Source organism: Dicentrarchus labrax, unplaced genomic scaffold (assembly GCF_905237075.1).
Source record: "Dicentrarchus labrax unplaced genomic scaffold, dlabrax2021, whole genome shotgun sequence".
NCBI classification, from domain to species: domain Eukaryota; kingdom Metazoa; phylum Chordata; class Actinopteri; family Moronidae; genus Dicentrarchus; species Dicentrarchus labrax.
In genome coordinates, this window is record NW_026136712.1 from 8,440,127 (window position 1) to 8,458,908 (window position 18,782).

Here is an 18,782-nt window from a genome sequence, read left to right on the forward strand (position 1 = left end):
GATGGCGAGCGCTGCGTGTTGCTGTGCCGTGCACTGTTCTTTTAATGCCACGGGCAACAAGTACCATGTGTTTCATGAAAGGGTAAAGCAAGTATTTGCTGTACACACCAGTAAACACACTATTAAAGTCAAAGGTGGGATCAAACGTAGAGGGTGAGAGAGACATGGGCGCCTGCTAGTCATGTTTATGTTCAAATGTAATGTTGTATTACTTTTCCACAAATGTTTCAACAATGAATGACGGGTCAGGGCTATAAAAAGGTTTGGGTTGTCCGCTGATACGTCACATGACACTAGTCATATTGTTCTGCTACCAGGCAGTGTTGACTATTCTGCCACTGGGTGTGTTTGTTATTTAAACCCTGGCACAGGTGATGTGCAGGGTCTCTGCAGTGGCCCATGCTTATGTCAATTATCAATGCTGTACTGTGCAACCACAGAGATATTAACAAATCTGCCCGCCCCTTCCCTCAGCACGTAGCTTGCTTTCATGCTAAATGTGTTGCCAACATTCATGTTGTATCAACATCAGAAACAAACATCAAGACAATGACTGTCAGAGACAAAAGCAGTTCATTTTCAATGTGTATTCATACAGCTAATGAGGAACCACATTAGGTGCTTATCATGCTTATTGTGGAGCTCAATGCGATGCTAGCATCTCATACCTCGCTAAATCAACTGGGGTGGAATCTATGACGGACTGAAAACAAAAACTGGCTTCAGGTTTCATCTTTGTTTTTATAACTGCAGCACTAGAAGATCAGACTTCAACTAGGTCATCATTTGAGCGTACATTTTTGCAGTATGATGGCAGTATCTAGGTGTGTCAGTCCTGAGGCTGTTCTTTCTCTGTCACAACCTTATAAAAAGGCCTAAAAGTATGCAATGCAGGTGAGAGGGTTTATGACGTTCTACTGTCTTAAAGGACCAGTGTAAAGGATTTAGTGGAATCTAGCAGATTGCAACCCACTGAATACCGTACTAGGGCTCTACCTGACTCAGAATTGTGTCCGTCGAATCAGATCTGGCTGTTAAATACGAATATTTTTTTTATCAGCCGACATGAGTCTCATGTTTTAATGCTTTTATTCGTCATCTGTAATATGAAAACATCAGATTTCCACACAGTCAGAGAAAGTCAAAGTCTGTGTCATGCTCAAAGTTCAGTTACAAAATCCCAGCACACCACGGAGCGTCTCTCCTTCTGGGATGCTGCAGTGCTGTCAGCTTATGAGTCAACCACAGTGGATGGCAGTAGAGGACATTTTACCACCGTCTGTTTCAAAAGAGGTTTAGCTGACTTTACTGACTACTAACAGACTGGAGTACACAAACCCTCAGTTTCTGTCACCGTTGACTGCCTCCATCTTAGTTTGGTGATTTGTGGTCAATTTGAGACTTTGTTTGTGTATAGCCTGACATGCTGTCGCTCTTGCATTGCTCTGTTATAAGGACGCTGCTAAATAATAAAAGTGCAGAGATTCGACTGAAAAAATCCAACTCAACTTGTGGTCTTCTCGAATGAGGACTTAAATCATTGACATTTCACTGGCAGCCCCACTGAACACCCCTCACCTTACCCTCCCGTTCCAAGCATGTAAGAGAAACTATGGTGTCCCCAAAACTCATAAAAGATGCAAAAGGCCCTTTCTTAAGGCTGATGAGACTGGACAAAAAACATACAACTTCTTGTTTGGGGAATCAGGATATGAAACAATATTCAAAGTCCAACCAGCATTTCACAGTCATGTTTTCAGCAAATCAGTTATTTTGCAGACATTCAAATGTTCAACCACAGAGCTATGTATCCACAACAGTAACACACAACTTTCCAGTCTCTGCATACTGACGAGAAGAGGTCATGGGTCAACTTTACTACAAATAGGCCTGGCTGTGAAGCATTCGAGTGATGAAATACCCACAGGCATTTCACATACACACACATTCACTTAACTGACAACATGAGATAACTGAAAACTGCAGCCTCGGTCTGAGAGTTAATAAACCATGAACCTTCAAGGAGGTCTGGTTTCTGTTGTGATGAAACTCAATGACGATATATATTGCCTACATCAAAACAAAGAAAGGTCATGTATAATTCCATTATTGCATGATAATAATAATAATAATAATAATAATAATAATAATAATAATAATAATAATAAATGCATGTTATTTTAGGAACATGTTGTTTTAGATTGGGTTATGCTGTAGATTTCAAAATGTCACTGGTATTTAAGGGAGAATGGGGTATGTCAAAAGTGACGTCATTAAACGCCATTATTCTATACATCATAACATAATATATTTATATATATATATATATATATATATATATATATAAATAAAATACAGTTTCAGTATGCAGGTTTCTGGGCCTTAAATAGTCCACGTCTAGTCCAACAAAAATGTCTTCTTTTATCCAGAGATAAGACAAATGATGTCATAACTGTGGCTCATTCATTACAGTCACCGTTCTGCTCTGTTCCCACAGACGTGTGGTGTCGTTTCCTTCCTGCCTGCCTTTGTGGACTTCTCTGAAAAGATCTTCTAAAAACAGTACAAAAGGATCGGACATACAAAAAAAAACAAGGTCTCACTGGCTGGAAGCCTAAAACTATGGGACTGCACCTAAGAAACGAAGGACCATTACAGCAGCAACTTAGCTACACTTCAGAAGAGAGCGCTGCCTGCAATGAAGAATAATGTAGGCAGGTTATGTAAAGTAGTTTCCGAGAAAAGAAAGCCTGAAGAAACTGCCCAGGGTGGCACCCTTTTCTCTGGGTAGATAACTCTGGCATGTCAGTACTAATAACTCCTGCAACCCAGTAGAGTCCAGTTAGCCACAATCACTGTAAGGAGGAAGGAGGAAGCCCATTCTAAAGAATCAAACACTATAAAATACAAACATGTCTGCCTGCATTGTGATATCTGGTTTCATTTTAATTTAATTCAGCACGTGGAGAGCATATATGATGGAGGGTCATGGATACCCTAGTCTAAAGTGATGCAAACCAATACTACACCAGGAGGCTGAAATAAGCCAAACACACAGGGATATATGGCTCACAGCCTTGGGATAATTACTTTCCCTTCCAACCATAGTGCATAGTGTTTAAATAAAAGCTAACAATTCACACTTTTCAGACAGACTTTGACTGGAAAGGCCCGCCACTGAAACCCACCACATCCTGTCTGCCTGTATGACTCACACACACCGCGACCTGGTTGGATTTGCTGCAGCAGTGGCGTTACCTCACTGTCCTCGCTCCAATCGATTGGCAGGCAATAAGATAACATCATGAGGTTTGTGCAGGCGAGAGGGGGGCCTCATTACACAGCGTGCCTGGTTAGTATTACCGGAGTAACTTGGCTGCCAACCCGCCATCAAACTGTCATTCACAGAGCATCCCGGCTCAAGAAGAAATGGCTGATATAAGATACAAAGTCTATACCACACTCACAAATAGTAACTTAACAAGTAGATAGTTTACAGCAAAAATACATTTCCCCAGCGGTGTTATTATTGACATGGCTGTCTGTTATCGCAGTGGTGGAGGCGGGTGGGTGTGGGATCAGCTAACGGCGGCTAGTTACTTTAAATCTGACAGGTGAGTGAGCAGCAGATAGTGCCCATCATAAAGGACAAGGAAAAGGCTGGCGTGGCCACGATAGCTGGGACTAGAAAACATGTCTCAAAACAAGTTACAGTTAAAGCCTCGTCGCTCCTGCTTTGCTGTGTAGTCTTGCCGAGCCTCGCCTGCCCGTCTCTGTCTGCATTATCGCGAACCCTCCTCGACAACAACCTCCTCACAGTTTTCGCCAGTTAGCTCGGTTTAGCTAACACGGGCTAACATGCTAAAAACATGACAGCGCGGCTCCGGGTCTGTGGGCTTACCGAATTACGAAGACTGGGAACCCGAATCAGCCCGAGCTCTGGTTCACAAAGAGATGTCCATTAATGTCAGTGGAGCTGTCTTCTGTGTTTATTTTTTTCCCCCCTCTAGCTATGAGATTGAAGTTTATTTCGCGGAGTAAAATGGCTGCGACTGGTCTAGGTTAGGATGCAGAGTGACGTAATGACGCTGTCAGACAGGAAGAGTCGGGGGGAGTGGCGGAGGGATCTGTATCAGCATTTTATTATTTCTACTGTATCAAACACCACAAATCCACCACTTAGCTCTGAAAATGATCAGCAAATACATCTGCTTCTTGTTCTCACATATTATTTATATTACTTGCTACAGTGACAATGTCAGACCTCCACAATGAGGAGAGTAAAATCAGGCATCCTCATTCATTCCCTCTGTATCCTTTGTATGCTGCTGTTAGATTTCACTTAAGAAATTAAAAGTACAAATCTAAAGGTAAAGTAAAGCCAGATTACTCATGTTCTACAATGAAAGACCACTTGCAGTCAGGAAAGTGTGTCGTATTGAAGGAGTGCATCTGACACTGAGAACAACAACATGCTCTGGAATGGATGACTTTAACTAGTACATAAGGTAAAAGTAGGTTTAAAAATAGGTGTAGTTCATGGGTGGGAAGGAGGAGTGGCTTCTTGGGCTCCAGCCACAAATGTTAGAGCTTTTAAAACAACTTAAATTTTATGTAATTTCCCCTCAGTCTCTCTAACTGAACCAGGAAAAATCAATGGAGCAAAAGTTCTATTACTGGGGACGTATTGCCATCTATTACATTAATGACATAAGGATTCACATGTAGATGTGTCAGCAACATTCCTTCTGTGGACTCTACTCCAGCATAGTTGGAGAATAAAATAGATTAGGAAGCTGTACAGTAAAAAAATTCAAAGATAAGTAAAAATGACTTTTGCTTCTTTTTAGGCAGGAGTGAAAATTAGTCATCCTCAGGATTTGTTATGTTATGGTTTTCTGAATGATGAACACAGCTGGAAAACAATTAGATACAAGTAGACTATTTTTTTTCCTGTGCAACTATCATTCATCAACATTTTCATAATGATGAGTTTTAGGCATGCTATTATCTCTGTTGGCTTAAAAAATGGTGCATATAGCTGCTGTTAATGGAAAAAAAAATCTCACCGGGGCTTAGGTGTGTAGTTCCGTTTCGCAAGTCTTCAAACTTTAGTGGATGAAAGGTCTAAAGGAAACTTGAGAAGCAAATTCTGAAGAAACTGTGATGTGAATGCTGGATGTTGGAACACTAAACTGAATTGGTGGTTTTAATTTGTTGGATGAGTAACTGAAGGAAAGTTGCTAAAAGTGAGAAAAGGTCACATCCTCATCAAAACCTAAAATAAATGTTTACTGTATATTTTAAGAGTGCGGTACCCTTTAGGTGCTGTTCTCGAAAGACAACTTTATTTTTTCAGAATGTAAAAACATTTTATTTCAACGTTATTAAAAAAAATAATGTTAATAATGTTTGCATTCGAGTGGTTTACAAAATACAATAGAAAAACCTGAATTATTTCAGTTCATTCTGTACATTAATATAATACAAATTTCTCTTCTGATGACTCTACTAATACTCACACTTTACAAATACAAGGAGCAAATTCAGTCTACCTGGTTCTACAGTCACACTATTTTCATCCAGTTTTAAAATGCAAAACTAATCCTGATGCTAGGATCTATATTTATTTACCTTAGTCAGGTGCTTTACTGCCTATCCTGTTTGGCCTTCTGCACAGGGGCAGGGACGTTAGCAACATTATGCAGAAACTCAAACAACAACTTAGCGTTGTTAGCATTGCCAAGTATTTCAGCTAGCTTGTCCTGGCTGAGTTTGACTAAATCTGCCACACTGTCTGCATTTTTTATAAGTGCCCTATAGTTTTTTGTATTGACCCCAGGCATTTTCAACAGGAAGTCATAAGGTCCAGGGTTGTACAGGTCTGCTGATTCAGCCACCATGTCTGACTCGGCTGTGACTGCCTGAGCTGCCGCAGCATCGGGTTCAAAGCGACCCTGCTTTAGATCCAGGAAGAGGTCCGCTGTGGCGTGTGGAGAGGGACACCAGAGTATACGCAGTCGTGGGAAATGCAAGGTGAGTAAAGTGAGTTTTGAAGAAATATCGTTAGAAGATATCTCATGACGGAAATCCGATCGGGCCATTAAGGAAAACGGTTTCTGTGGGTCGAACTCAATGAGGAGCACTGGTTTCTTGTAGTAGCGGGTCATGGAGAGACACTGGGTGTAGAGGCGGCCGCTCTGCAATGAGCCAATCAGATCACTGACGCTCTTGCGCTCGACGCATGTGTCCGGGGTCAGGATGTAGTCACCTACTTCTAGGGTGACGGGTTCGATGTCCAGGCCACGGCGGTGCAGCAAGGAAGGCAGCTCACTGCGGAACTCACGCATGTCCACAATGACTCGTGAGGGCTCTTTGGCCTGCTCCTGGCCTCCTGGTTATTGGACAGGAAATGGAAGTACAAAATAATGACACATTTGAGATGACACCAAATTCAAAGACAATCAAAAAAAAGAGTACATTTCTTGAGTTTTCAAAGTAGACATGCCTGCTTTGCGGGTGTTGGTGGTGGCATTGGCAGGCTCTAAATTTCTAGCAAGGTCCAGGTTGGTGTCTTCTCGTCCCTCCCTCTCCTCTGGGATGACCATAGTAGCCTTTTCCCTGCAAAAAAACACATATACGAGCGGCAATGAGGAACCAAAACCTTAACAAAGCACACACCAACATATACTAAGGTGCTGTTAGGACAGAGAAATGGAAGAAATGATTCTGACCTGATGAGGTGTTCAAAGGCTTTCTTTTCCTTAGATAGCGCCGTCAGGTACTTCTGTTCTTCTGTCGAGCCTCCGTAGATGAGGAAGTACACCCTGAGTGGCTTTCCGGGCCGGCTAGCTTTGTAGATCTCCAGCTGGCGGACAAAACTGAGTTCAGCGTCGTACAGCACCACGAAACTGGGCTCCACCTCATGCAGAACCCGCGTCAAGCTGTGGGGGTCAGTGAGGCCTTTCAGTGGGTGAATGACGGTCAGCGGCTCCTTTAGGACGCCATAGTAGGCATCTGATGACAAGTCCATCTTCAGCTCTTCTTCCTCCTCTTCCTCCATTAGTTCATCATCATCCCCACTGCTGCCCATGACCGGCACTTCATCTGTCTCCTCTTTCCCCACCATCTGAGTCAGGGTCAGGGTTGGCCTTTTTTTACTCTTTGTGGACTTTGCGGTTTTTTTTCTGTGCAGGCTCCTTCCCCTTGGCTCCTTTTTTAGGCCAGCCTTTGGCCTTTTTGTGCGAGTCAAGTTCAAAGGCAGCGGCTGCAGCAGAGTCCAGTTTGCCGATTGTGCGGGCATATAGTCTGTTAAGCAGCCAGTCAGACCCATGCCTGATGTACTGCTGCAGCTGGGCACAAGTCCTGTCATCACTGGCACAGATCAGCACTGGACCTGGGGGTGAAATGTTAGGCAGTTAGACAGATACACACACGAACAACAGCGTTAGGCAAGTGTGTACACCCTTCTGTTAACTAACAGTGAAATATCGTCATCATATACGTGGCAAGTATAAATACACCTTTTTGACAGTGGATATTGGGACTCATCAAATACAGGTGTAACTAATAACATTAGTAGCTGTGGTGCTATCAGGACACTTCATTGCTTTATTTCCTTGTAATGTATATAAATTATATATATTTAAGTCATAGTAATTAACAACTACATTGCCTCAATGTTATTGATTTATGGTGGCTAACAATATGATGTTCTGTTGGTCCAGAGGATGCTCTGGCCATGTCTGATTTAATTTCTGTACACACCCAAATGTACAGCTAAACAATCAGCTGGCTAATGGTTACTTTTAATCATTAACTTATGCAGAATTTACTCCATGTGGGCTCTAGGCTGCTAGCATACATAACTTGGAGTGGATGGGGCACTGAGAACCGAGCTACATTGTGTAGTTAGTTGGAAACTGCACATTTCTCTGCTTCTATGTGATGTGCTTTCGCTTGATGTTGGAAAATATTGCTTGTGTTTCCGCCCTTACATGCGAAAGATTTGTTTCTCCTCAGGCAACGAGCATTGTCTGCATCGACTCGAGTGAAGTGTAATCGGAGTTTTGAGCATTTAGAGAGAAGAACAGAACAAGGTCACTGTGTGTGTGTGTGTGTGTGTGTGTGTGTGTGTGTGTGTGTGTGTGTGTGTGTGTGTGTATTGCACGTGTGAGAGAGAGGCACAGAGATTCTCGCACATCACACGCTCCGAGCGAGAGATCTCTCCTTTGGATTGGGAATAGAGTAAATGCATCATAGACAAATGTCTTCATTTCATAATATTAATAATTAATACTGTCAACAGGACCAGTAACGTCGGAGTTTATCAATACTAAGGTCTTTAATTTAGGTCCGGGGCCATTTAATAGGGGGTTTTGATACCCATCCCTAGTATGATGTAGTCTACAAAGCAGTAGCACATGGCAGTAAACCAGGACAAACCAGCACACCCTGAGGATGACTTCGTGAAATGTCAGCTGTGTTCGGGCTGGCCTCGCTGCTGGTTCTAAATATAAATTTGAATTCAATTTTCTTTTATCCTTTTCTTATGTTAGTGCTATGTAGAAGGCCAACATTTACTAAAAGTACTTTATATAGAGAACATAACCACTTTTTCTAAACTAAAAGGTAGCTGCTATGAAATTCTATTAATGTAGTACATTATATGCAAATCCATGGACCCTTATAATGCTTTAACAGAACTGAGCTCTAACCTGGTTCATGTTGAGAGCTCTTGTTCTCTTTCTCAATCTCCTGCAGTACCTCCGTCAGAGCCTCCCACTTTGGGCTCTTCTCCAGCACCAGTCGCCGTTTCACCTCTGAAACACACAGAATTACACAGAGCCTTTAGTCATTTCAACATCAAAACACGAGCAGGTGTCGTTGCTGATATCTACTCTGAAGAAAGTCAGAGAGCTGTTTATTGGTCAGTTACCTAAAGCAGGGGATGACTTTGGTTTCTCTGCCTCCGCTCCCACTTTGAGTTTCTTCTTGCTCTCAGGGATGTGGTACACTCTGCCCCTGGCATTCACAAACATGGAGGTACTGGAGTCGAGGAACAACCACCCTGATGGTTATAACAACATGCACATGCAATCAAAGAAGGATAAAGGTGATTAATAACAAAGATTAAGTATAATTTCTTAACCCAAGTACTTCCAAGTAAATACTCAGAGCAGCTAGTTTACCTGAATTGGATCCAAAGATCTTTTGGCTGGAGCGCAGCGATTCGAGCAGATTGAAGAAGGTCACACAGTCGTACTGGGTGAGGTAGAGCAGGAGAACCCTCAGCACTTTAAGGTCCTGGACCAAGGCCTTGGTCTTTGCTCCCAGCTGGTGCCACAAAGGGTCCAGGTAGTGACGGATGGTCTGTATGGGAGTAAGGAAAACGCAACCTTAAAAATAGAAATTCAGCTCACATACAGGGCATCAACAAGGTATCACAACTACAGTGTTTTGAGCCTGTTTTTTTTTTTCCACCATTCAATACATTTATCATTAATAATGTCCGAACATTTTATTTCTTTTCAACAATAAATTTAATTCCAAAGTATTAATGTGTGTGATTAACACAGGGACAGACCTTGTCGAAGGCGCTGCCTAGCGTGTTCTCCAGGGAGAGGTCCTCGGCCTCCAGGGTGGGGTTGTAGCGTTTCAGTTCCTTCAGACAGGCACCCATGATGTCCAGGATGGAGCTTTGGATGGCCCTCATAGCCGGTGTCAATGACACATTGAGCTCCACCACCTCTGGCTTATGCCTGTCCAGTGCTGTGTTTACTGATGCTTGAAACCTGATGTGAATGAATGATGCAGGTAAAGAGAGAAAAGGTTAAAAAAAAAAAAAATGGACGGGAGTCTTCATGAATGTTATTATTTACACATCCAGCTATGACTAAATGTCTGCAGAGAAAAAGGTTTATTAGGTTTTATCATGCCTGGGCCACAGGTAGAGTTTCTTGACGAAGAGGTTCCTCATCACCCGCTCCACCTGGCAGAAGCCCGAGGAGAAGGCCGTGGCCTTGTCAGTGAAGGCTTTAATGAAGCCGGTCTTGTTCTTCTGTCTGAACAGACGAAGGATGAAGGCCTCCTGACACGACTCAATGATTTTATGAGCACGATACACCAGGATACCTGAGGGGTAGTAGACAAAGGTAGTCTGTGAATGTTACTTTTGTTTGGTTTTGTTTGAGACCAGAAAAACCAGTAAAATATAATGCAATGCTTTACCCAGCGATAAATACTACATCTCTTGAATCTTTTTTGGATGAAATTACCACTACTTTTTGTGTTTATTGTTATTTTATTCTATGGAACAGCTACCTTGAAACTTAACATTAAATGTTTAATTAAAGGGGTCTTTTTAACATAATTTACAGGCATTTTCACATATGCAACCATTAAGAGTTTTACTTTCAAATAAAAAAATAATAAAAACTGTGTATTATTTGTGTTTGTCCACTGACTCTAATTTAGGATATTGACTGATTTGTTCTGTTAACAACATTAGCAAAAATGATAGACTTGGCTTTATTGTTTATTATTTATTGTCTCTCTTGTTCCCATATAAAAAGACTTGTCAATCACTTTGTGTATAAAGTGTTTTAGTGGACAGTGTTACCCTTGTAACTGACATAGGATGCAAATGCAAGTACACCAACAGCAAAAACAAAGTAACAGACTAATAATAGTTAGTGATAATAAGATCAAAACAAACATGGCTCTCCTTTCAGCCATGATCAGACAGTGGTCTGACCTGATATGAGATCAGCCGGGATGCGGTCAGTGAGGAAGTCGACCACCAGGATTCTGCTGGTGACAAACAGCACTCCTCCCGCAGTGTAAACGTTGTAGCGCTCAGTGCTCTGGACATCGCTGGTGACTGTCCTGGGCAGGTGGGTCACACCCTCTATTCGCAACTGCTCTGTGAAATACTCCTGAGAAAGGAGGACGAGAAATAAAGGATTTTGTTCAATAGTTACACATTGGTTGGAGCCAGAGGAACCTTCAAAAATCATCTTGTCTAGTGTACCATTTAGGTCACAGTAATTGTGTGGCAAAAGGGTTTTCTGTGAAAAAAGGGCAGGGTGCACACAACTGCAACTTAACTGGGTAAAATTATTAAGTGATGTTTTTGTCCGACAGTACAATAGATCTGGCTGCTCTGTCTGGTGGTGTGGCAAAATTCAAGTATTTAATGATAGAAGGCAGCCTAAATGAGATGTATTGTGAGATGTATTACATCTAGGATCTAGGATTTTAGATTTTTGTTATCAGAGATCTGAATCCATTTAAGATCCACATGTCTGATAACTAAAATCCTTCATCCACTTTAAATATAGAGTTAAAAATGACCGACATCTAAAAAGTGTGTCATAAAAATGTCGCTTATAACCAGAGAAAAAGTACATTTTTGCTTCTGGCAGATGTGCAAAGGAAATACCAGTTATACACATTTCTCTGTGTTGGAACACAGCTGGAAATGTAAATACACAAATACAACCAAAAAAAAAAAACAACGACAAAAAACAAAACATAGGTCTAGGGTTTTAGACATCTTAATGCAGGAAATGTACACACTATATAATCTTAGACCCTTTTCATGACATTCTGACACATAAGAAGCAAGAGAAGAATAAATAATAACATTAACCATGGCTCCAGTCCATTAAGTAGGTGGTAAGGAAGACAGTGTGTGGGCTGGTACAATACCAGAGCCCTGGAACTGGCTCACCTAAATGGGATGCAGCCAGCATTAATGCTTTGACAAGTCAAAGTGACAGCCGTGAAGAGAGTATTGTGTTAGCAGAAAATGCTGGTAGGACAGATACTGGTGGTTATGGATTATTTTATACAGCCACCCTGTTTAAATGTCTCAGAATAAATCTACAAAGTAGCACAGTGTAGCTCTATGAGGGTTTATCAGTGAGTAACACACATATTGAAGTTATGAAGCGTCCAAGAGAGACAGGTAAGCTAGCATCCAGCCTCGCGTTCCTCACCTGTTCAGGTGTGGTTGTGTTGAGCAGAAGAACCAGGCTGTCCTGCTCCGAGTAAACCCGCATGAACTGCAGCAGAATGCGGTCTATCCCCATCCCCTCCGCCGCCACCAGCAGCCCGTCACTGCTGAACAGACTCAGAAACATCTCCGTCTCAAACTCCAGCAGCGGGCCCGCCATGTTGGAGCCACAGAAGACAGACCTCTGGGTTTTCTCTCACTCTCAGTGATAAATGTTAGCTAAAAGCGACTGAAATCATTGTGAGACAGAGTGGACAAGGCTGCTAGCGCCTGTGCTTCAATGTTTTGAAACTGCACGTCCGGTCACGTGACACTAAAAAAAAAACCAAACGAGGACGTGTAATTGAGAGTGACATAAAGGGCAGAGCGCCATCTAGTGACATGGAGGATGGTAGCAGGTAAAAACTGTTGTAAGTCCCCCTTCACTCATAAATATGTGTTTCTCTTCTTGTTCCTACAGTTGGATGTTTGATCTTCACTGTGCAGAATGAGGTCTGTGCAGAGTTTGACACTAGAAGGATGTTTTCACATTCAGATGCTGAAAGTGGAGTTTGAAGTTTCTCTGTGCTCACTGAAAATCAGATTGTAAGGGGCGGGGCCTGCAGACAAGAGTTGGGACATCACAAATAGTTTGTGAGTAAATCCTAGTCCACTATGTATGTATAAACTTACCTACACACATACATACACTGAGAATGGACTTTAGAGTGAAGTAGGAGACATCTTGTGTCCATGCAGTGAAACTTTAGAAATGAACAAAATGTGCATATTCGTAGATTAGATAGATAGATAGATAGATAGATAGATAGATAGATAGATAGATAGATAGATAGATAGATAGATAGATAGATAGACTCTATTGATCCCAAGCTGGGAAATTGCAGTGTAGCAGCAGCATTACACACAGTAACAACACAAGTAAAGAGAACAACCTAGACATAGCAAAAAAGCAATATAAAATGCAATATAAAAAATGTATAAATAAGCGGTAGGTATAATTGTAGTGCAAAGTAAAAATATAAGGTGCAGTGAACAGATAAAACATATAAGGTGATGGGGGGTGTATTATAATGAGCAGAGTTTTAGCTGTTATTGTACAGTGTGATGGCATGTGGCAGGAAAGATTTCCTGTATCTGTCCCTTCAACAGCGGAGCTGGAGCAGCCTGTGAGAGAAGGTGCTCCGCTGTCTGTCGCAGTGCATACGCAAGTAATTTGGCGTATAGAATGAAGTAACCTTCTGCATACTGCACTGAAAAAATTAAACAGGACAAAAGTATCTGTGTGCTTGTACACCTGGGAAGGATCTTATGCTGACCCAGAGCTCGCTTGTATCCTCATCTAACTCCCTAAGGATGGAGGTGGCTCTTTCCATGCTTAAGAGAAAAAGGAATTCCTCCAGCCATCTATCTCTGGAGAAGCAGGAGGGTTTCCTCACCTTCCAATTCATTAAAATCATACGCTTTGTTGAAAGGCACGCAAGGGCAACCATTCTTTGGTGTTTATTGCTTTGGATATTCTCAGCAGGGGCCCCGAGCAGGCATGTTATAGGGGAAATCTGAAGGTCAACTTTGAGGATCCCTGACAGGAAATGTGCCACCTCTCTCCATAGGGACTCAATGACTGGGCAGTGCCATATAGCATATGGAGGAGCGTTCCCTCTTCTCCACATCCATGCCAAAATTGAGCCGATAGGCTCTGGTCCATCTTTTTTAGTCTGACCGGAGTTAGATATGCCCTATGCATTATCTTCATCTGTATTACTCTATATCTTACGCATTTGCTCATATTAATTGAGTTCCTCCACAAGCTATCCCATTCAGAAGATGACAAATTAATTCCCAGATCTTGCTGCCACTGCAATTGAGTCGAGGTATTGCAATTGGGGGAGGAAAGGCATAAAAGCCTATAAAGTTTGGATACCGCTCCTCTCCCATGGGCGATAGCCTCCAACGTCTCATCCAACTCCTTGTGGCAACCGATGGCACTGCCTGGCATTGATAATCTGTTTAAGTTGGCTTTAAATTGTAGGTATGTTAAAAAAGAGCTGCTACTCAGTCCAAAATTTGCCTTGAGCGCAGTTAGTGGAAGCATTGAACTATCCCTCAGCACTTGGCTGAGCCTATGTATATTCAGACTGTGCCATGCTTTATCAGATAATTGGTTCCCACCTGTTGATAATAAGGGATTGTTCCATAGGGGACACGAGGGGAGGGAAATTCCACTGGTGCCTAAATTACTATGTATCTTTTTCACAATGTCGCATGTAAATTTAATGATTGGATTCTCTAATTTAGATGGAAATTTGGGGCAATACCATAGTGAAGGTAAAGAAATGGACCTGTTGTTTTCCAGAGCCAGCCTTCTTGATGATTTTATCAAGTCTGTTGGTGTCGCTGGCTCTGATGCTGCTGCCCCAACACACAGCAGCAAAGAAAATGGCACTGGCAACAACAGACTGGTAGAAGATCTCCAACATCTTGCTGCACACGTTGAAGGATCTCAGCTTTCTCAGGAAATAGAGTCTGCTCATCCCCTTCTTGTACACAGCCTCGGTGTTAGATTTTGGAATTTTTAATGATGTAGATGACTTTTTAAGGATTTTAATGTGGAAATTATACTTTTATTTCATGCAGAAAAACACATCAGCAAAAGAAATTAATATGTCTGGACGGGATATTTAAAAAATGGTTGTTTTATATCAAGCTGTACAAACTGTGTTCTGTGTTTACACACTTTGTTTGCTGATGGTTTATCCAGTAATATGCAAATGTTTTTAGTCTCTTTCTTGCTTTGTCTCTGTGTATCTTCTTTTCACATTCTCATAAAAATGTAACAGCAGTTTGGAAAGTCTTCCTTGTGGTTGATGTGTTTTTTGTAAGATTCGAGAATAATCTATACAGACGCTGCAGGTCGCCTTCCATGTTGTCGCCGGCCATGTTTCTACAGTAGCCCAGAACGGACAAACCAACACTGGCTCTAGTTTCCATGCATTTTGCAGCCACCGTAGTTTTTTGTTTGCACTTAGAAGGGGAGGGTGAAGAGTCAGTCTGCAACTACACCGCCAGGTGCCACTAAATCCTATACTTTAAACATAATGATAACGTAACAGGTAAATGATAATGTCACGTTGTCAAGATGCTTTCAGAACAGACTCAAATGAAGTATCTATAATGTATAACCGCTATGGCAAATGCTTAGCAATACAGGAGTATACAAGTATACATGAGCCCTTTGATTAAAGCATAAACAGCCTGCATCTAAAATGTTCTCCTGAAAAGAAGAAAATGTTTTGGCAAACAATAAGACATAACAATGAGATGTAATGTTTAGGCATCAAACATTACATTTAAAGGTAGTTAATATAATATACGGTTATGACCTCTCAAAATAGCTGGCTTTGGGATGCTTCACTGTAATAATATCAGTATTATTAGTAATATCAGTGTCAGACAAACAACTCACTTATCACTAATCCACTCTCAGTTAACTGCAGCAATAAGAAGTACACTATCAAACCTTAAAATGGGTCCGGAAATGTCGGGTACAATGCCAATAGCTGTTTTAGCGACAGTATTAACGTGTTTTCGGGTGGATTATTCCTGTAATGCACCGACAGGAACAAAGCTGTAATATGCTTGCGTAACAAAGCCTGCCAGCTGGGCTTTGTAAAACTCTGTTGTGTCAGCCCACATTTCTCTGCCGTAAGAGAGGAGGCTGAGGGGACCAGAATAGGTCTGTGCTCATGAACGACAGCAGAGGAGCAGGACGATGCTGAGCCCACCACCACCCCCAACCCACTCACACACACACACACACACACACACACACACACACACACACACACACACACACACTCACAGAGGCTTTGTTACAGAGAAGCACGGACATGACTCATCATAGTTTTGAGACTTCAGGCTTGAATTTAGCCTCTTTGATGTTTACATCTGTCACTCATCCGCTGTGATGTGCTGACTCTGTGTGCAGCCAGATTATATAAAACAACACACAGACCCTTGAGTGGGACTCATTATAATGAGTTATCTGGACGACACATTCTTTCTTTCTTTTCACTCTGTCTTATTCCGCAAAGTTAATTCAATTTACCCTTCAAATGACACAGGAAACTGTGTGTGCGTGTATGTGTGTGTGTGTGTGTGTGTGTGTGTGTGTGTGTGTGCGCGTGTGTGTGTGTTAACAGTGCCGACAGAATCTGTCAGGAAAACTAATTTCTTTTAATATCCTGATTTTGAATAAATGGGGGGTGAAGGACTGTTGCAGAAATTAAGTAAGTATATTAATTAAAACTCATATTTCATTGACTCGACCATCACTAATGAATTTCATTAATGCTGTCAACAACTGAAGGAAGAATAATATGGAAAGTCTGACACAGTAGAATGTAATTAGCATATGGCCAAAGCTCAACATCAGTAACCGACCTCCAACTAAACGCATTTACTCAAGTGGCCTACTGCAGTGGTTTTCAAACTTTTTCACGTCCCAACAATGTTGTGTATAGTAATAATAATACATCAATCAATACTTTAAGTTTATTTAGCTGACAATACTTCTGCCCTTTTACTTAAATAGGATTTTAAACGCAGGACTTTTACTTGGAATGGAGTATTTTTGCATTGTTGTACTGGTGCTTTTATTTCAGTAAAAGACTGGAGTGCTTCTTCCATCACTGACTGTCAGTTTCCAAAATATTGTACAAAACCGTTCAACAATCCAGTGGTGGAAAGTAACTGAATGCATTTATTAAGTATCGTACTTAACTACAACTTTCAGGTACTTGTACGTTATTTGAGTATTTACATGCTACTTTCAGCTTCTACCTCACTACATAGTATAGGCAAATAAATACACACAGCGGTATTTACTGTTTTTTAAAGCAGCAACAAGGAACTTTCATTTTGTGTCAATTCTAGCAGTCCCCGTAATTGTGGTCAAAAGTGGTAGTGTTTCTACCACCTCGATTTATTGACCAAATCCAACCCGGCGGCAGGCAAGAATAAGTATCTGTAGTATCTGAAGTAAGTATCTGCTCACTGATGGTCTTGTTTGTGTGTGTAGGTCACATAGAGGCTTCAGTATTAAATTCAGACTGTTTCATAACCAGCTAAAAACTCCTTGTAGTGCATTTAAGTAAAAGATCTGAGTACCACCGCTGCAAAAATCATATAAGACTGTATTGTTTGTGTGTCCACATACTTTTGGCCTTGCTGTGTACTGTAATATTCCTGGCCCGGTATTTTTGAGTCCACAGTAGTCCTTCCTTATGATATGACATTGAAATTTCTCACAAACTGCAGGCATGCTTGCTGACTCAGGAAGATACAGTGATATAGAGAAGAGAAAGTTTTTAAAAAGAGCTCCGACACTCCAGCTAACATCTAAGGTGACCCCGAAGGTAGCAGGATTCACAATTCCGGGCCCACGCTGCCTCGCCTGAACAGCATGATGCAACTCGGGAGGTTTATCAGTGCCTTGAAAATAAAATTGACATGATAGAAGTGAGGGGAAAGCTGGACCTTGAGACTGCCTCAATATGAAAGGGTTGGATGAGGTCTCTGCCCAGAAATATGTGGGTAGAAGTAACATTATTTGGAGTTTCACTTCAAGTGTAGAAACACTTTCAAAACCGTGTTTACTCAGTTGATTTAGGGAATGATTTATTAGCTAAATAAAGAGTTTCTCTACCTACAGGGGCTCATTTGATCCTTTTAAAGAAATTAAACATAATTTGAAGATCTGTCACAGCATCTCTCCAGTATTTAGTCAAAAAGCGTCCATTGCTCACTTGAAACTGTGCAATTCTACATCTCAAGTGACATTAAGTTTGTCACAGTTAGACAGCAACTGACAGATTGGACTAAGAAAGAAACTAATTGTACCTCTGCAGCTGAACAGCACCAAAATGTTGGACAATTGAGTGCTCAGCAGAAATGACTCCCGGAGGATTAAAGTAATGCACTGTCACGAAGAAGCCTATAGAGAGCAGTGGAGCGCTTTGTTCTCACACATCTCACTACAAGTCTACCTCTGGGGGTGATGTGTGTGTGAGGAGAACGTTTGCTCATGTCCATCCAGCTTCTTCTGGGAGACAACCAGCAGCTTCACGTCAGGATGAAAACATGAAGCAGGCAGTCGTGATGGAGTGGTAACACGACACCATTAGGACTGACAAGAGAGAGAAAGAAAAAAAAAATGCATAATTGATTCTGCTATTATTACAGTTTTATGGTACATGAAATTGAATCAAATGATGCGTAAATGTGCTTGGAGGAACCAGCATGTTCCCACAGAGGGAACGTCGAGTTGGTTGGCACTAGTGAGGGATTGCGGCTAAAACTGTTCATCTGCGTCTCTTTGCACCGGGCGAGATGAGTAGAAGTGTACGTTTGGCAGCCGATGTGCATCCTGATATCATGGATGGTGTGGCACATTGTAAATGAGAGGAGAACAGCTTGAAATTGATGGCAGGCCGGAGGATAAAATAAGACAAGATATTTAACACTGCCTGCCTGACTGCAGTGTAGGAGGGAAGAAGAGAGAGAGAGAGAGAGAGAGAGAGAGAGAGAGAGAGAGAGAGAGAAAACACAGAGAGAGAGAAGAGAAAACAGCTAAAGGCCCGATACATCCCTCCAGCCCTCATTAGGAAAAGAGAGAGGCAGTAAGATTTTGTTGTAAATGGAGGGCTAAGCCTGAGAGCCAACTAGACTTTAAGGGCCAAACGCCTCTGGAGGTTAAACACACACA

The 18,782-nt window shown here is 41.7% G+C and overlaps 2 protein-coding genes across 3 annotated transcripts in view; both read right to left on the reverse strand.

The window, feature by feature from the left end:
* mrtfba (myocardin related transcription factor Ba) overlaps positions 1 to 4,060 on the reverse strand; it is a 24,418-nt gene extending 20,358 nt beyond the window's left edge. For both annotated transcript variants that reach the window (XM_051416909.1, XM_051416908.1), the window contains exon 1: positions 3,902 to 4,060. The gene's annotated coding sequence lies outside the window, so the exon portion shown is untranslated. The remainder of the gene's footprint in view (positions 1 to 3,901) is intronic.
* A 1,266-nt stretch (positions 4,061 to 5,326) lies between these two features.
* On the reverse strand, positions 5,327 to 12,331 carry ercc4 (excision repair cross-complementation group 4). Its single transcript, XM_051418372.1, is given in 11 exon segments — positions 5,327 to 6,394; positions 6,509 to 6,621; positions 6,735 to 7,181; positions 7,183 to 7,396; positions 8,718 to 8,822; positions 8,939 to 9,070; positions 9,192 to 9,372; positions 9,587 to 9,794; positions 9,939 to 10,134; positions 10,757 to 10,937; positions 12,003 to 12,331. Coding segments are annotated over 11 exon segments (2,700 nt in total). The 5' UTR covers positions 12,180 to 12,331; the 3' UTR covers positions 5,327 to 5,648.
* Between the last annotated feature and the right edge of the window lie 6,451 nt (positions 12,332 to 18,782).